We start from the raw sequence: 19655 nt of genomic DNA, 5'->3' as shown, positions 1-19655 counted from the left end.
CACACACACACACACACACACACACACATATTACCACACTCTCCCTGTTCAGTGGGGGTTTAAGAAGGCTTGTATGGATCAGTTCCCCACTAATTAGTACATGAGAGGGATTCTTCACATGCAGTCAGCTTGGTGTGTTGAGATTAAAAGTCCTCCCTCGGGCGTTATTTCCTGAATGATAACCGTCTCCTCCTTTTATTCTTTCACAGCCGTTTAATGGGAAATGACTGTAATATTTATACAGGGATCCACTTTGTGTTATAATAACAACCCTTAATGAACCCCCATTGGCTTTCTTCTCCAGTGCAGTCACACAATATTATTGCACAATTTATCACATGGTAATTATACATTATATGTATTTCCCTGCTATGGTTGATATTGTTGGAGATGAGACTTAAATCTGCACAGCAGACATTAAAGTGTTGTTGTTACACTGATAGGATCTACATGGGGAGCGCCACCAGCCCCCATTAACCAGCATGAAGCGCTACACCTGCATCCCACACCAGCACACATGACTTTAAAATACCTCCTAAAGGTACAACCGCAGGGCCTTAGGGCGCAGGATAACACACTTGCTTGTGATCCGTGAAGGAAGGGGCTTTACAGATTTAAAGGCAGCGGTATTCAGATCTTTTACTTAAGTAAAAGTAACTTTTAAAAATTCTGCAGTGCTATTATAAATAAAATACAATTCAAGTATTAAAAGTATTTATGCCGAATTGTATAAGATGATCATGATCAGTTATTACCTGTTTTTTGTTTGATAATAACCACTATTACTTCAGGTCTCGGAGAATAAACAAGTATGTTGTGGTACTTCACACTTTTCTGTAGTTGATATGTCTGGACAAAAGGAAATTCTGTTATTTTTACCTCAATGTATTTATTTGACAACATGTGGATTTACTTAGCAGAATTTTAAAAACAAAACATATGAGCAACATATAAGATATGATCCATTTCCATATACCGATAACCACCATTAATGAGGTTCGACATTAAAATGTTGCCTACACGTTAATGCATCAGTAATAATAATTCAATAATAGAATATATAATGGTTTAACATGGTAATTCTGGCATTCTACACAGTTTGATGCTTTAATAAGAAATGTAAGAATGTAAGAAAATGTCGCTCGTAATGGAGTATTTTTCTAGTGTTGCTTTTTCTTAGTGCTAATAGTTATGAATACAATTGACTTGACATGAATTTTTAAATGGCAATAGTGATGGTGGCAACAAAGTCATTGGGACAATAATTGATTGTAAATGGCGCAACACTTCCCTCTAACGGTATAGAATTGCACTACTTCTATTTATCATTCATGTAAATCAGTGACTTTGGTGGTTTGTTGATTATTTTTTTATGAAAAACCTCAAAGTGACATTACACACAAGAAAAAAATACCAAAAGCACTACACGTAGGTCTACTAAAGCACCACAATGCAACAACTGACAGCAATACTGTGAAAAATAAGTATGACATTAAACTAATAAACATAAAACAGGAGCCAAAAAAGTAGAATGACAGAATAATGCAACATAAAATACACAATAGATGTTTAATTAGAAGATAAGCGAACGTCGTTACACTCACCGTCGTCGTCGTCATCATCATCATCATCAACCACAACAACAACAACAACGTCACGGATCGAGGACGCGCTCAAGCCAACACCACGCGACACGGGGACTGACAAGATGGCGATCATATTAGAAACAGAGGAGTTACGGCGGTGAAGGAGAGGCTCGGTATGCTGCTTTATTTTCACTCACAGTCATTCGTGATAAACGTGTAACAGTGTAGCCGATGGTACGTTTGTAGTTGGTTAAACACGTCCAGCCGGTTGGTTTTAAAGCCGAGCCGGCCGCAGGGAGCTGACCTCCAGCTAATGCGCGAACTTGTTGGGATTATAGCAGTTAGCTTGGAAGGCTAACGCTAGTTAGCATGCTAGGCTAACGTTAACAGGAGAGCTAGTGCTCACTAATCTCTTTAATTCATTCAAGGAGAACGCCAAGGCTGACATACTTGGCGGCTTCGTTGTGTGTACTCGTATTTTAAGACACTTTAGACAATTATTCTGTGTGGTTTTAAAATGGATATGATGCCCTTTGTATATGATTTCAGTATTTTGCAATCGCAACCCATAGCTGTATCAATTACACGCTATCTGTAGCTAGCTTACCTTAACCGGGGAGGTAACGTTACTTAAAAGTTGGTCTGTTTCGACTGTTATTATCACACGTCTCGTTTTGCTGCTATGTCGTGTGCTTAGTTGCAAGGCTAGGAAAGCTGATAATGGTTTGTTGTAACTTGTTTCACCCTTGTTAACGTGTGCTTGTGGGCTGTTCAGAAACTTAAGAGCACGCAGTCACAAGGACAAACCAGGCAAAGCGCGCTAACTTGCTGATAATTCTTCGGAGACTCTGGACCAACTCTTTCAGCAGTCTTACACTGTTCCCTTCATACATTATACTGTTCTGTTCCCTTCATACATTACACTGTTCCCTTCATACATTACACTGTTCTGTTCCCTTCATACATTACACTGTTCCCTTCATACATTACACTGTTCTGTTCCCTTCATACATTACACTGTTCCCTTCATAAATTACACTGTTCCCTTCATACATTACACTGTTCTGTTCCCTTCATACATTACATTGTTCCCTTCATACATTACACTGTTCTGTTCCCTTCATACATTACACTGTTCCCTTCATAAATTACACTGTTCTGTTCCCTTCATACACCACACTGTTGCCTTCATACATTACACTGTTCCCTTTATAAATGACACTGTCCCCTTTATACATTACACTGTTATGTTCCCTTCATACATTACACTGTTATGTTCCCTTCATATATAACACCGTTCTGTTCCCTTCATACATTACACTGTTCCCTTCATACATTACACTGTTCCCTTCATACATTACACTGTTCCCTTCATAAATTACACTTTCCCCTTCATACATTACACTGTTCCCTTTATACATTACACTGTTCCCTTCATACATTTACACTGTTCCCTTCATACATTTACACTGTTCCCTTCATACATTACACTGTTCCCTTCATACATTGCACTGTTCCCTTCATGCATTGCACTGTTCCCTTCATGCATTGCACTGTTCCCTTCATACATTACACTAGTCCCTTTATCATACATTACACTATTCCCTTCATAGATTTCACTATTCATTTGATACATTACACTATTCCCTGCATTCCCTGCGCATCAACTACCTCAGATCTGTAGTGATTGCTTAAATTTACAATGTTGCTGATCCTTTGCATGGTTCTTGTAGTTGCAGATTATAGCAACGTGCCCTGTTATTCTGCACTTTGATGTTTCTGGTAACTAAATGCCTACGTTTGGGGCGAGCGCTTTGAGTCCCACTTTTTTTGAAAGTGTTGAATGAAATGAAGAGACGTTACAGCGGAAAATGGGATGTTTCTGAAGTTATAACCCTCGTGTTTCTTTGCCCTCCCATCTTTCATATGTTCCAGTCCAACCATTAGTTTTTCTCTGTTGTCTACTCCATTTCCTAGCAGTCAATAATTTTCTTTTCCCTGGTTTCCACTCTTTCATTCATCGCAAAAGGCAGTCCTGTACCCACACAAAGGCTGCACCACATTGCAAGCTCAGTCCCCCTTTTGTTGGATAATCTTACTTGTTTGACCTCAGTAGGGGGTTTGGGAGGGCCCAGCCCACTCAAGGATCCCCACTTTCTCAGCTGAGGTACACCAACCCCCAGGGAAGGAAAAAGAAACAGAAGATGTTGAGTGGAGACTGATTGTTGGGTTTTGGCCTGAGTTTAATTGTCTTCCAAATAAAGTACATAGGATTGTTAAATCAGAATCTTTAAAACAAAAACAAAATAAAAAGAAACAAAGACTGGGATTTAATCTGGAACGCTTATTAGCTGTCCGTCACATTAGAAAGTTTTGAGCAAAAACATATCTTTGTGATATCTCTGTGGCTGCTGAGTTTTTATCTCTGGATAAGCTCAAAGGCCCATGTTAACTTACACACCTTTCTGTTTTTCAGAACCAGGATGTGCCTGGCAACTCTCAGTAGAAGTGAAATGTTAAAGCCTGCTTGCCACCTGGCAGTTTGCCGCGTCGCTATTGCCTCATAAAACAGTCAGTGGAGAGGTTAGAGGTAGTGATGTTGAGATAGTCATTTTATCGTGTTTCCAGTAAGGGTATGAAATACACCAAAAGTGCTTTTTAAAACTATGTCTGACCTTCAAGGTGTAGATAATCAAATAATATGAAGACAAGATTATAATAACAACATAATTATGTAGAACTTTTTATTTTCCCTGTATCGGCTTTCTTATTCCATCTATTCATGTTGTGATTAACAACATCTGTTCTCTCTCCCGTCTAGGAGCCACCATGCCCTGGGAGGGTCTCATTTCTCAGCTCACCATGGTCACCATGGCAATATGAAGCCAGTGTGAAACGTTGACTCGCACGCAGCCAGACTCACACGCAGACGGTCAGTTATAGACCGACACAGCCAACTTGGCAGGCGGGCGTGTGTAATGGACAGGTGTAAGCATGTGGGGCGGCTGCGGCTGGCCCCAGACCACTCCATCCTCAACCCCCAGAAGTGGCACTGCGTGGACTGCAACACCAGCGAGTCTATATGGGCCTGCCTGGGCTGTGCTCATGTGGCGTGCGGGCGCTACATCGAGGAACATGCTCTGCAGCACTTCCAGCAGCAGCACCACCCGTTGGCTATGGAGGTTAATGAACTTTACGTTTTTTGTTACTTGTGTGACGACTATGTCCTGAATGATAACGCCACCGGAGACCTGAAGCTGCTTCGTAGTACCCTCAGCGCCATCCAGAGCCAGCGCTATGAGGTTACCACCCGTAGTGGGCGCACCCTCCGCTCTGCTACCGCTGCCGCTGATGCCCTCATGCCATCCGGAGCCCGCGAGCTCCAACTGAGGGACGAGGACAGGATGTTTACAGCACTCTGGCATCGCCGCAGGGCGCTTATGGGACGCGTCTTCCGCCTCTGGTTTGCACTGACTGACTGCGGAAAGAAGAGGGAGGAAGAAGAGAGAAAGAGGGAGGAGGAGGAGGAGCAGAAAAGGGATGCAAGGGAGAGGAGGCGGGCTCTTAAGAGGCAGCTACAGGAGGAGCTGGAGAATGCCCCTCTCAGGAAGAGTCGCCGTTTACGTCGGAAGAGCAAGAGAGTTGCAGATGTGGCAGTCACAACACCAGTTCGGAGTGCGCGCAACAAAACAAAAACCCCCGTGACCCCATCTCTGACCCGCAGGCCAAGGACTCAGAAGTCTGCCACTGCTACCCCTAAGAGAGATGGACGGACGAAAACGGTCCAACCAACTTCCAGACCCCGGACTCGTTCTTCTACCACCAAGTCTAAGTCCAAAGCACCCTCAGCGACCCCTTGTTCTGCCCAAACACCCGTTTCCCGCAAGCAGAGTACCAAACAGGGAGGCTCACCCTTCAAACGGCGTCCCACAGTGACTCCTGGAGTCACGGGCCTGAGGAATTTAGGCAACACCTGTTATATGAACTCTATCCTGCAGGTGCTGAGCCACCTTCATGTCTTCAGGGAGTGCTTTCTGCGCCTGGATCTGACTCAGGCCCTGGAGCTTCTGGCATCAGCCGTCCATGGCCAACTGGCAGGGAACGCCTCATCCCATGTCCCCCTGATCCAAAGGAAGGGATTCCAGACCAGTTCAGGATCTGGGTCTGGGCTGAGCGGCGGGGCCTCGCGGGCCCGCAGCATGGAGCTGATACAACCCAAAGAGCCCAGCTCAAAGCACATTTCTCTCTGCCACGAGCTGCACACCTTGTTCCAGGTGATGTGGTCTGGCAAGTGGGCGCTGGTATCGCCTTTTGCCATGCTGCACTCGGTGTGGCAGCTGATCCCCGCGTTCAGGGGCTACGCTCAGCAGGATGCTCAGGAGTTCCTGTGTGAGCTGCTGGACAAGGTGCAGCACGAGCTGGAGAGCACCGGCAAGCACACAACCACTGCAGGAGTTCCACAGAAACGACTCATCAAGCAGGTGCTCAGTGTGGTCAACACCATCTTTCATGGGCAGCTCCTCAGCCAGGTACGACACACACCTGCAAACACCTTCACATTGACTCACTCGGTCACAAGCTTCTCCTGATGATCTCATCATGATGCCTCCACACACCAACCCACTCAGATCTGCCCACAAACTCCACTGATATTCATCAGCTCTGACTGAACTATATTACTAATTTATAATTAAGATCAAATAGATCCTTTAAAATCTTCTTTCAGATGAGATTAAAAAGGTTAGTTTAAAACTAATTTGAATATTAATTATTTTAATTAATTGCCCCTGTGCTCCCTGAGTTGCCATTTTAGTGGGTTTTTAATTTATTCCCAATACATAAAAAGCACATTTTTTAGGTGTAAGCACACCTGTACTTTCTCAAATTAATAGCTTTATATCTGATGAATAATTCATTGAATTTTCAAAGTACAAGGACTCACTTGATAATGGAACAATTCTGCTTTGTTGGTTTGTTTTTAATGTGCTTAGAGTGTGATTGTTAGACCTTGCATACGCGTGGAAAACCGATGACAACATTTGGATGTATAAAACCAAAGTTCACCATCACTTCAAGTAAGTGATGGGAGAGAAATGTAGGCAGTGTAGAGAGTTAGTATGTGGACAGGAGATTAGTATCTACTTGTGGAAGCTGAGCACACACTGTGACACCTGCTCTTGCTGAATAGAGGGCTGTGTAGGGTTTTGGGGTTTCTCGGCCCACTGGCTATTCGCCTTTTATTTAATTTTTTTACATTTTCTTTGTTCCAGTATAAAGACACAGGGAAACAGCGCACACTTAGGGTTGAAATAATATAAGATCCATTGTATGATATAGCACTATTCTCTCATATGCAGGTGACGTGCCTGGCCTGTGACCATCGCTCCAACACTGTGGAGCCTTTCTGGGATCTGTCTCTGGAGTTTCCTGAGCGGTATCACAGTAATAGCAGGGAGTCGGCCGCTCAGGCTTCGTGCCATTTGACGGAAATGCTGGCCAAGTTCACAGAGACTGAAGCGCTGGAGGGAAACATCTACGCCTGCGAGCAGTGTAACTGTGAGTGAAAACTATAATGTAAACATACATTTATCCTTCAGCTCGGAGGCAGTGATACCAGCACATTAGCACTAACGGCTCCTTGTGTTCACTAGTCCAAACCTGTCCTGGACCTAGATTTCTTGTCTGTCTGTCTGTCTGTGTGTCACAGCAAATCACCCTGTGTGCCCAAAATGTTGACTGTTGATTCAAACCATTTAAAGAAAACGTTCATACTTATCTAGAATCAGGGAAACTGTAAGCCATGTTAGTTCAGTTGCCTTGTGTGTCAACTCTCTCCTCTCGTCTGCAGCTGCTCGACGGCGGTCCTCCTCCAAACCTGTCCTCCTGACCGAAGCACAAAAACAGCTGATGGTCCACAAACTGCCTCAGGTCCTGCGGCTTCACCTCAAACGATTCAGGTAGGATCATGTTACACCAGGTCCCTTAAACTACACCCTTGGCAGGCAGGTGTAGTAATGGCTTCCTGTCTTGTGATTGGTCGACAGGTGGTCTGGGCGGAACCACCGGGAGAAGATCGGAGTCCACGTCAGCTTCGACCAGCTCCTCGACATGGAGCCCTACTGCTGCAGAGAGCCCTCGCCCAAAGTTGTGCCCTGCTCTAGTCCCAGCAGCCCCAGTTCTGCCGGCTCGCCGCGTCCCAAGCACTTCCTCTACGACCTCTCCGCTGTGGTGATGCATCATGGGAAGGGCTTCGGCTCTGGCCACTACACCTCTTACTGCTACAACACAGAAGGAGGTGAGTAAAGAGCGCAGCAGGATTTAACTGAAAGGCCCCGGGTCTTTATTTATATAACGGTGTGTAGGATCCACACTAAATGTTCATTCAGATTGAACCGTTGCTCTTTCCTCATCAAAGTAATGATGTGTGGTTTTGTCCTGCAGGCTTCTGGGTTCACTGTAATGACTCTAAGCTGAATGTGTGTTCAGTGGAGGAGGTCTGTCGTGCTCAGGCCTACATCCTCTTCTACACACAGCGAGTAACTCAGGACAAAGACCGGCCGCTATAGGACCACAATCCCCCTCCTCATCCTCCTCCTCTGCTGACTCAGCAGGAAGATAGCAGCACAGCCCCACCTATTGCTCTCCCTCTCGCTCGGCTCCTCTTTCTTTGGGCATTTTATGTCCTGGAAGGAAGGAAGGGTCTTTTTAGTCTATTTTTCTAAATAAGGGGGGAAAAAAGAGAGGAAGGACTCCTTTTTAAAAACCTGGTTCTGCTTTGTGAACTTCTTGTATATAGTGTTTATATGTAGGTATTTTTTCTAAAATGATGATGTCTGTGAAATTGTGTACATTTGTATTTTATAAAGAGTATCAGCCAAGATGTGTCTCGGTAGCAGCCAACAGACCCAAGTGTCCTCTCCAGGTCGTACAGGTGCATTCACGTGTCTGCCTACTCGCGTTTGGTGGTTTGTTGATTGTAAATGCTGTTTTTGTTTGTTTGAATCAACTGAAATGTTTCTCAGTCACTTTAGATAGTCGTCATAGAACTGGATATAGGATTGTAAAATCAGTCATTCACTCACTAGAAATGGCCTCAAAGATGGCTGTATCTCCTGCCAGAAATGCACTAATTTCTACAGAATAGTCCGTCAGCATTGTGTTTTTTTTTACTGGGTTTACAGTTAAATATCAGTATACAAGCAGGGCAGGACGTTTATGTCTCTCTGAAGTACTCCTGGGTCTGTCAGGGAAAATTGGCAGACCTCAAGCCAAAGCCTTGGGGGAAGTGTATGGAAAAACCTCCCAGCATTTCCAAAACGGTTCAACATTGCCGGGTGGTTTTTTTTTCTTGTTTTTTTTGTCTCCCCTCTTTCACAGAGGGGGGAAGTTTCCAAAGGGATGTCTTTTGGCTTAATGCTGCCACCTCTCTGCTCCAGAATGTAAATGTCTTCAGAGTGCAAACCGACACAGAACCAGACACCAGTCTACTAGCAAAGTGCCCTTTTGTTGAGAATATATTTTTATAGTTCATATCGATTCTGCACAGCTGCAGTCCCAGCCAGACCAGCATTTAGAGTATGAATGTATTTTTATATGATTCTCCTCAGAGGTTTTTTTTTTAATTTGTTTTAGAAAAGAGGCCTGTTTTGAACATTTTCTATACCTGCTGAATGCTGGTTGTACATCACCACCACCAGCGGTTTTGACTGTTCTTTTTTGTAGGTATGTGTAGATGCTGTATTGTTTTAACATGTTCAGTACCATACATATCAGGATTTCTGTGGTGTATACATATATTTATCTCCACACTGGAGAAAATGACACAAACATGTTTTCTCCACCTCAAACAAGGTCCCTTCGAAGCACACTCCATAATGTTTTTCTTTCATTGTCGGACATTGTGACACATTGTTGGCATTTCTTTGATTACTACTCTGTGGATGTGTGTGTCTGTGTGTGTGTGTGTGTAAATTTATGGAATTTATACTATGCAAATTGTTACCTCAATTTAATTTTTTTTCTAGAGAAAATTACCTCAATAAATGAGAATATTTTTTCATTTTTCTACAAAAGATGCTGGTGTCTTGCTTGTCCTTATTTTGTACAGGAAGCTAGTTAGCATTTGCTAACTATCATAAAATACATGATAGGAGGTCAAAGACTACATTATATACTTGCATGCAAGTACAACTAATAATAATATAACACTAATAGTAATAGGGAGCAAGTTAAGTGCTTGCAGATGAACATGCTGCAGGACAGTTAAAGCTAAATGAAAGACACATGAGGTTTAGTGCATGTGACGGTAGATGTGTATTTATAGTGCAGAAAATTCTGAATAAATAACCACTGTAGATGTTTTTAACATCTGGCATCATCATATTCATGTTTGTAGTGTTGCTGTACTGTGAGAACCAGTATCACGAAAAAGCCAACTTACTGATCCTTCTGGGATTTGTTTGCTTGCCCAAAAATAAACAGGCTCTGAATGTACGTTTGTGGATGCTGGGATAAGGCATGCGACTGATAATCATAAACAAAGGTACTTGCTGGAATCACTTGACTTTGTCAAGAAATCCAAGATATCCTCACTCATATTTTTGACTTGCATTTTAATAGATAGAACGGGGTCCCAACCAAGAGGTCGCTGCAAGTCTTAAATAAATGACTTAAATCAATCAAAGATGTTGCTGTACATTTTCCTATTATTGTTTCTGTTCTAGTTTAACTATCCAACAATCTCAATTTACTTTTGGCACTGAGACACCAGAGGCCCACAATGAGCAAAATCATTTTAATCAACTTTTTTTTTTCTTACAAAAACATTTTCAGGGAGTTCAAAATGAAGCATTATTATCCAGGAAACAAACAGTGGCAGCAACCATTTCAAAGATATTTTAGAAATATCAAGGAAACGTTGACTAGAAGGCCAGAGTGTTGCGACAGAAGCCAAACATACAGCTGCAGATGCACGGTGGTCGTATGCAGATTCAATACTACGACAACCGGAGCTTTAAATGTTAGGAGTTGTCTGTTTGCAGGGATGTCTGGCCATGCACAGGCCTGACCACTCCTTACACCATCAGTAGTGTTTGTGCTTAATTTAACTGGAGCACTAAACTACTGGAGGCTCAGAGTGGAGCCATAAAAACTTTGAAAATGAAGGGGGGGTTTCCCCACACTCACTGTCATACGTGGGGTGCACTCGTTTCAGCAGCAACTTAAATAAATGTTTGAGAGTTTTATTTTTTGTAAAATAAGGTCCACAGGACATTGTAGAAAACTACAATACGTCCACCAACAGAAATGTGTTGGCTTGTTTACAATTTCTGTAGCTGTGGCTGATGATAAAGAACTCGGAAAGCCAATCCTTCTGCCGTGCAAGATGTGAGTGGTGCATTGTGGGTGGAATGCAGCAGCATTTCGAATCCTTCAAAGCAGCTCCGGAATGACAGCGTCCTGTTTGAGAAGCTCCTTTCGGTCGTTTCTCTGAAGGAGGAGTTGCTAACTGGGTCTGGAGGTGCTGTGTGGTGACGGTGATGCGGGTGTGCTGTTGTTGAAGGGTGGGCTTGGAGTATCAGTAGTCGTCTCCCCGGCTCACCACCTCCTTGCAGGTGGGCCTGAGCAGGATAGTGTGCTCGAACTGAGCGGTGTAGCAGCCCTTGGTGTCGCAGAGGGGGGGGTAGGGGGCTACGATGCCCAGGTCGCACAGGTTCTTCAGGGCCATCAGGTACTTGCTTTCGCCCAGACGGTCCAGCCAGCGCCGGCAGAACGCCAACGTGCCGAAGTTGTCGTTGATGACGTTCAGCAGGTGTTTCGCTCTGGGCAGCCTGGAGAGGAAGGAGTGATGGAAACATCAGCAGGTTCACAGTAGGGCTGCACCGAATGTCACTTACATTGAGGTTTTCGAATGAAGTTTCATGAAGCTTTGAGTGAGAGGGTGGACGACTGTAAATTTTAAAAACTGACTCGGATTGCTGCTTTGTTACCAGCCTGCCCATATTTTCTAGTAAACTTACTCGACCCAATCTCAGAACCCATCAGTCTGACAACGTATAAGGCTCTGCGGGCGAGGGGCTTGCTAGATTTCTGGGGTTTCGGTGTAGCTTGTGGAAATCTGGTCCTTTACTGTGTGGTGCTTATTGTTTTAGAGTCCTATTAGCAACATTAGATGCAACGTGCATACCGGCTATTTTTGAGTCAAACATTAGAACTATATGTGTTTGTATGATATGTTTATTTTCCTTGAGTCTTATTTCCATTTATCCATTTCTATCCAGACATCAAAGAAATGGCCAATTCTAGCATTGGGTATAAAGTATCTGTCCATTACAATGCAATTTATGAATTAAGGGTGTGATGCAAAATATGTTGATCTGACACAAAATGATAATCACAAAACATCATCAGGGGTTGTGTCAGACTGGGATCGAACCATAAAACCATAAAATAAGTGGTGCATGTTTTGTGTACAGGAATTAACCACGCAGACAGATAAACTCTTACCTGATGGGAACATGGCCGATGTCAAAGTTTTTCATATAGTGAGAGCACTCCATGTCGTCGTGGACCATGCCTTTACCAGTGCTGCCAAATGTCTCGATGGCATAAACTTCTCCCTCCTGCCGGGTGAAAACTATCAATTAACGGGGCGACTGCTGGATCGGAAAAGGCTGCTGTAGCAAATTTTTCTTTAAATTTTAGTATATGAATAGTGAAAATGATGACGTCATAATTAACTTGCCTCCATTTTTGTTGCCTCTCCTCCTTTAACGATGGGCACAGTCTTGCCAGCATGTATTCTGTACTGACCAATTGAATGACCGTTCAGATTTCGGATTGGCTTCACTGGAACAGAAGAAACACAGTTAATTTGTAAAACTACATGAATTCATTGACATCAGAAGGTAAAACTACTGTACTGGGTTAACCATGTTCATGTCAGAAGTACATGTCAGGACCTTCAATATTTGTATCGAGGAGCTCTTGAAAAATAGGTGGAAAAGTGTGGTGGTCTACAGCCGTTACTTCAATGTACCACACAGATATTTAATCAACATTTATGTAAATCGACGCAGTGTGTGTAGCTAGAAGAACCTACCTTGGTATGTTTTGCCATTGAGCTCAACCTCGTAGGACTCCATCACTTCTTGAATCGCCTCCCCAACGTCACACAGACGCACGTCGATACCTGCATTCTGCAACAAACAAACAGGAACTCATGAGCTTCAGGCAGCGTGCACATAAAACACATCAGAGTGAGGGATGTCTGTTAGTCATACTTTGATTCCAGTATTGGTGGCGTCTCTCACAGCCTCCAGCAGCTTGTCATACTTTGGATTAAATGTGACAGTGAAGGCACAGTCAATGATTCGCCCTGCAAGCAGAAAACAGTATGTTTTAGTCTGTGTTTCCCTCAGTCTGCCGTTTGTCAAACCTCCAGCAGCAGGATATCAGCAAAAGAAATGGAAATTCAGTTCTGGACACATTTTAAGCAGCGTGTTTACTAAAGTTGACAAAAGATCAACATGTCCAAAACATTTGGGGCTTTCCGGTTAAGAAAAGGGAAACTAACTGATGTTGAATGATTTGTAAATTTTAGAAAGTCCCTGCACTGCCGCCAACTTATGATGCTGGAATGTTGAAGTCCACAACACAACCACAATACAGACTCAGCACTGAAATTTGGTGCAAGGTCTTTTTTCACAGGGGATATTCTGACATGTCACAGTAGGAAAAGCATATGTGTAAATTATTTTTTAAATAATAATGGCTGTATTAACATTATTGTTGTATTCTCACCTTTCTGACAGTCCTTGAACGCATCATGTGTGACAAAGGCTTCTATGTTTAAAGTAACCATATCAAAATTTTTAATTGTGACATTTCGTCAAAATCCCTTTATTATATATGTTGCTTTAAATAAACTATCTGCAAAACAAAGATCCTGTAAAAAACAATAAATTCAGCGCTTCTCGGAAAACGACAGACATGCGACAAAACTCAAGGGAAGTAAAACTTCCACCGAACTGCAAGCTGTTTGCAGAGAACAGAGGTTTTAAGTAGGAAAATACAAATGTAATTAATTCATTATGTATTGCCCACATACATTATTTTCCAATGTTGGTAGCACTTGTGGATACTTCTAAAATCCTGGATATATAGATTCCATTGTTTTCCAATGTTTGTAAAATACACGATTAATATCAATTCAACTTGTTTTTTTTTCATCTTGGGTTTTACTTTTTATGATTTATGGCATTAGAACTGCAGAGTGCAGTGAGCTTGCTCTTCTAGCTATGATTGTGCTCTTCCATAGGGGGGCGGGGCTTATATGGTGCAGTGCAAAATGAAGCCACATGGAGTAAAACATGACAGGAGCAACACAGGCCCTGAAACTGCTTCAATCTGCACTTATAACAATGATGGAAGCTGTTTGGGACATTATTACCAACTCAAACTGTTAAGTGAAATTAATTATCCATCAGTGTCAAGTTTCAAAAATCTGACAAATTAATTTTCATTTTGTACAGTAATGTATGGAAACCATTAGCCGCCTGAAGTTTAAATCCTAAATTGCTGCCACTCTGTCTATCAATTATAGAACAGAATGGCCCTTGAATGCATCACTTGTCTACATCAGCACAACGAGTAGTTGAAGCAGCACTTAATTCCTGTGGTACCGTTGATGTGCGTGCCGAAGTCGATCTTGCAGACGTCGTCGTACTGCAGGACAGTGGTGTCTCCGGCGTTGGGAGTGTAATGGGCAGCACAATGGTTCAGGGAACAGCCGGTGGGGAAGGCCAGGCCGGCGTTCAGCCGGTCCTCCTTTATCAGCTTACGAGAACAGTCCTCCAACCGCTCACTGGGGGTGGCACGACAGATAATATGAGAAGAATAGAGAGGAAATAAAATACACTGTTCAAAAATATGAAAGGAACACTTCAAGTCAGTTAGGCTTCAGGGAGATCAAACTATACCAAACTATAATTACTACCTAATAATAATAGTGATAATAATAATAATAATAAAAGTGGATCACAGTGATAAACGCAGCCTCACCAGATTTCAATCATGGTCATGCCAGGTTTCATGAAGCCGCGGACGTGCTGGCGGACCTGTCTGTGGGCCTCGGCTGCCTGTCTGAAGTCGTTCCACACCTCCTCGTTGGCTTTATCCAGCACCCGCTTCTCTTCGCTGGTCGTACGCCACCCTGCAACACGGCTGGGAGAAGCACACAACGACAAGACACATTTTCATTTTGGGCATCAAGAACAGAATACTGCTTTATTATTTAAGTATATCAATCAAATCCTTCGCATTTGATTGGGCTGCTAAAAAGTGGGCAGGCTTAGAATATAACACAATATGGAGGCACAGAGGACTGTGGGTGCATCATAAGTCTCGTAAATTACATCCACATTTCCTCACTTGCATCTTTTCTTCGCAAGGAAACCATGAGAAGAGGAAACAAGGAAATATGTTTTTTTTTTTTTTAAAAAGAGACATTCTTTCCTCTGAAGCGTCATGTGAAGCACCACTTGAAACGTAATGTAAAGCGCCACATGTGTGGAGTCCTCTGTCACACTACAGTCTCAACCCACCCACTTTCTAGTGGCCCAATCAAATGTGAGGATTTGATTTAAATCCCTCTTATAACTGTATACAGTTCAAATATTCTGTTTCACTGGGGAATGTGTCACAGTACAAAAGCCAAAGATGCTCTAACTTCCGTTTCACTAGGACTTTAATGTATAAATGAAACAAATGTATTTAAGGTGCATTTTAAACGATGTCCACTGATTTGGCAAAAGTCCAATTTATTTTAGTTCCAGTAGGATTGATGAACTATGTAGGTAACTAGCTCAAAATGCTAACAGAGGTGTAGGTGTGTGTGCTCTTCTTACCCATCCTGTATGGTGGGGTATTCACACTCCTGTCCAAATGGGAACGCTCCACTTGGGTATAAGTCACAGATTGGCACAGATGGAGGATCAGTCTGAGTTTTGGCTGCAAGGAAACAAGAAAAACATGTCATCAAACTGACTGGGTTTAAATTAAAAAAGACAACTTAACATAGGTACAGATTTTGCTCTTTTCAACTGTGAGATTATAAAACATTCAGTGCTTGACAGCACTGCAGTGTGAAATATATAATATATAATTAATGTATCCCAAACATTGTTTCTTTTGCAGCACTAACAAATTAATGTGATCAACTCACGTCCTTTCTTCTTCTTTTTCTTCTTCTTCTTCTTTCCTGCAGAGTTTTCTCCATCATCTCCATCTGTGCAGAAGTAAGAATACTGCTGTTGCACCAACCACCAGATATAAAGCTCACATGTAATGTGTGTCAGCATTGTTTTAGAAAGAAGATATGCGAGTTATATCAAGTATATCACCTTCCTCGCCATCCTCCTCTTTCTCTTTGTCTTCCACTGCTTGCTTCTCCAGCTGTTTGGTCACTTCGACCACTCCATCAGCCTCGGTGCCTGCAGCAGCAAGAAGATCGTCAACAGAAAGCACACAAACACTCCAATAAGCAATAAACTAGCAGCGGCCCAAAAGCTGCTGTATCAGCACAAACAGTAGAAAGTAGACAGTGATGTAAAAAGATACAAACATTGATTATTATCTTGGCATCATCATTCAGAGTCGCATTTTTGCCTCAAGTTACTCACGCAAGTTTGACTGCAGGATTACCGGTGTTTATTCGCTTCACTTGCGCTAGATGTGCGGCGGAGTAGGATGGATGGGGGGAGGGTTGGTCTACATGGCTTACCTCGACGTAGACACCGACAGTGTTTCATTGATCATGGCTGAAATAACCACTATTGCTGCTTTGTACATGTTGTGGAAGTCCCAGGATGTCACTTTAACCCAAACACACCTGTCAGGTGTTCTTAAAGAGTTGTAGCACTCACTTCTCAAAAGGGTAAAAACAACTATGTGTCTTTTTCCACAAATAGATATTTAAAGTTGTTATAATATGACACATTAAAGAGAGCATTTACATACATTTAATAAACAGGGCACATTGTGATCAGAGTTAAACCTGTTTTTAATTACCCTAGTGTTTGTTATGTATGCAATGAACGTTTGACATTTAGTAATCTCTCTATGTATCAGATATTCGATACAGTATGGCCTGAACGGTTTATGGGGATCACTGGTTCATGTTTAAATGTGATTGTTTTATTTAACAACCCATCTTTTGGATGTTCTTTACTTACATAACAACTCTGGCAAACGGAGAATTATGAAACAGGACAACTTGGCAGAGGCTCAGTGCAGTTGGCGAGGACAACAGTTACTAAAAGGAGCAGTGAGGTCAGCAGATTCTTGTGTTTTCTCTCAGAATAAGCGGTTTATCGGGTTTTGTATCAGCTGTGTTAGATGTCACTGTTGCTGTACGAGGCTCTGCGTGTTTTATAAGGCCTGACAGGCGCTACAGCAACACCACCCACACTGCCCTCAACCCGCATGGCTAATGATGATCAGCGTCAAGTAAGATGCGACTCAACGCCGCCTTTCCGGCGTGACTTTCAAAATACACGTCAGACTTAGGCGACTGTATCTGAACGAAACTATAAAATATAATACAAGACATGCAAGATATGACTGACAAACATTAGACACTGGCAATCCCGTCAACATTAAAGTTAAAACTGTTCTTCTAAGACTCAAGTGTCATGTGAGACAAAATATTGAACTCTAATGGTAGTTCCAATATAAACAACACAATTCTGAGTGTGGTGTGACTTCTCTTACTTACTTTATCCTAATAAACATTACCTTTCGAAGACAGTGAGGTATTTGTGTTTACTGCTGTTTTTGTAAATGCTACCCAGAATCTTTTTTTTCATCCTTTCAAAAATAAAAATGTGTATTCAATTAATTTGATAATGTAACGAACAACATATAACAAAACATATATCCATAACTCGCTTATAAATTAAAATGTAGTCCATTGATAAAACCTCCTCTTCAAATATGAAAATATGGCAGCTGATTTATCGATCATGTGCTCTTTATTTAAGTTATCGCGTAAACAAAATTATATATTATGGTTATCGTTAATAATTGCTGCAAATGTGACTGACAAACTGTAGTACTCAAAAACGTCGCATTTGTGTTTGTTTATTGTCATTTGAGTTTGACTTAACTCAAAGAAGTGCGCTTCGCTATATCCTGACAATTTACAATCATGTTAAAGAATTGTTCAACCCAGTAAAATAATATATATTTTCCCTTAAAGACTTGTCCACCTTTATTATGAAGGCCACCGCCATTTATTTCCGGTTCGTCACAGCTAACTGCGGCTAACTAGCTCTAATAAGTAACATTAGCTCTGCTAGCCTGTTAGCAAGAAACTGGTCGAGCAAGCCTCACCTGTCGTTGCTGACTTGTTCTTCTTCTTCTTTTTCTTCTTCTTTTTCGCTGTCTCCTCCACGGGGTCGGCCTCTTCTCTCTCCTCAGCCTCCCCGTTCTGGTCCCGGTCCGGGACTGGTTTCTGGTCCGCTACCTGCTCCGCAACCACGTCCGCCATGATCGCAGGCGCTGCTGGAAAGGGAAGCGCGAGGGACTGTGGGAGTGCTGTGTGTGATGCTGCCTTCCAGGACACTCGTTGTTTTTAGAACCAATAATATCCGTCATCTTCTTCTTAATGTTAGTATTATTAATGGTAGAAGTAGTTTTAGTATTTAGATTAATACGCTACGATTTTACTTGCTATAATGTAAAAGAAAGTTAGAAACGTCAATCATATAAGCTAGATACACTAATGATAATTAAGGCCCTTATGTTGTAACGCAAGTGTATTTCACTTTATAGTGTGGGTTTAGTGGCGCATACAATATAACGAAAAAGTGAGCATTTTATTAATTTGTCACAAATTGTCGTTGTCATTTATGCTATGTGAGTGCACCCTTGCAGATAATCTCAATCATTCGGGCTCCTTGAGGGTCTTGGTGTTGTTGGCCATTTTGCCCTGTTGGTAATCCAGTTTTGGCTGCTGTGTTTTCCGTTTTCACTATTTGTTCTATTAACTATTAACGACTGAGTTGTGCACTTTATGCAAAACTGTATCAAAAAGAAGATAGTTTGTGTTGTCTTCTTCATTCTGCTGCTTTAACGAACAAAGTGTGATTGAGTCAACATCAGGCGTTAACAGGTGTGTTGTATTTGTGTGTAAGTCCCACCTAAAACATCTCATATCATTGCTAACTTGAAAAACTGAAAAAAAAAAAAAAAAAAAAATCGGAGCTCGATGAGAGCACATGAAGGCAGCACAGAGTAAAACATGCCGAATCAGCTGAAGTGGGGCTCGTGCACTGGGGAGCCGAGCCAAACTCGGAAATATCTTTTGGGGTATAAATAATCTTAACTGATTACAGTATTATCAACATCATCAAATACTGGAATTGTAACATTAACTAGCTACAAAATCCCCCAAATAATTTAAAATGTGATCTGCTAGCAAAAGTTATAACTCAACGGTCTAATATAACACATAACATTTAAAATAATAATAATAATAATAATAATAATAATAATAATAATAATAATATATAAACTAATTTCTACACATGCACATTCTGCTGTAAAAATCCTTCATGATTGCCAAAAGAACCAGGGCAATCCCATAATTGACCACTAGGTGGTGAACCTGTAACGGTAAACAGCTACATAAAATAATGTCACTAATAAAGCTGTGGTACTTTTATTTTTAGAAACATTTCAGCCACTTGATACGCATTTGTACAGAAGAGGATTATTTCAATATATGTGGCTTTAGTGGGAGTCAAATACTCAGCTGATGGGATTGATGCCAAACTAAAATGTCAGAGGTAGAGTTACTGAAAAATTACGTTTTCCTTGTTAAGTGTATTAAGCCCCGAGACAGGGGTACTTATATGTTAAGTCTTCAGTCCAATACATCAGGTCTGCATGTAAATCTCCAAAGGCAGGAATCGCTTAAAAGTGGAGCAGCAGCTGTTGTGGGGTAGACAAATGCTAAACCCCACGAACAATATCAGGTAACTCACCAAACCTGTTCCTCTAACCCGA

The 19655-nt window shown here is 42.0% G+C and overlaps 2 protein-coding genes across 3 annotated transcripts; one reads left to right on the top strand and one right to left on the bottom strand.

Moving 5' to 3' along the window:
* Nucleotides 1–1678: 1678 nt before the first annotated feature.
* Nucleotides 1679–9677, top strand: usp44 (ubiquitin specific peptidase 44). Of its 2 annotated transcripts, none has more exons than XM_084039079.1 (6): nt 1679–1759; nt 4408–6115; nt 6944–7142; nt 7435–7543; nt 7631–7881; nt 8028–9677. In XM_084039079.1, the coding sequence occupies exons 2-6, from the start codon at nt 4565–4567 to the stop codon at nt 8150–8152; spliced, it is 2235 nt and encodes a 744-aa protein (XP_083895205.1). In that variant the 5' UTR covers nt 1679–1759; nt 4408–4564; the 3' UTR covers nt 8153–9677. The 2 variants fall into 2 exon arrangements, with proteins under 2 accessions (XP_083895205.1, XP_083895206.1); XM_084039080.1 differs by lacking the exon at nt 1679–1759 and adding an exon at nt 3667–3753.
* Nucleotides 9678–10364: 687 nt separating this feature from the next.
* Nucleotides 10365–18142, bottom strand: metap2a (methionyl aminopeptidase 2a). Its single transcript, XM_084038636.1, has 11 exons — nt 17979–18142; nt 15989–16078; nt 15811–15873; nt 15494–15596; nt 14649–14810; nt 14270–14451; nt 12869–12963; nt 12688–12784; nt 12331–12434; nt 12093–12208; nt 10365–11416 (listed from the first exon to the last, which is right to left on the bottom strand). Exons 1-11 carry the CDS (start codon nt 18133–18135, stop codon nt 11164–11166), a joined length of 1422 nt encoding a protein of 473 aa, XP_083894762.1. The 5' UTR covers nt 18136–18142; the 3' UTR covers nt 10365–11163.
* Nucleotides 18143–19655: the final 1513 nt, after the last annotated feature.

This window comes from Eutrigla gurnardus (assembly GCF_963514095.1).
Source record: "Eutrigla gurnardus genome assembly, chromosome: 21".
NCBI lineage: Eukaryota > Metazoa > Chordata > Actinopteri > Perciformes > Triglidae > Eutrigla > Eutrigla gurnardus.
The sequence above is the reverse complement of the archived record's forward strand: the minus strand, read 5'-3'. Positions and strand labels throughout refer to the sequence as shown.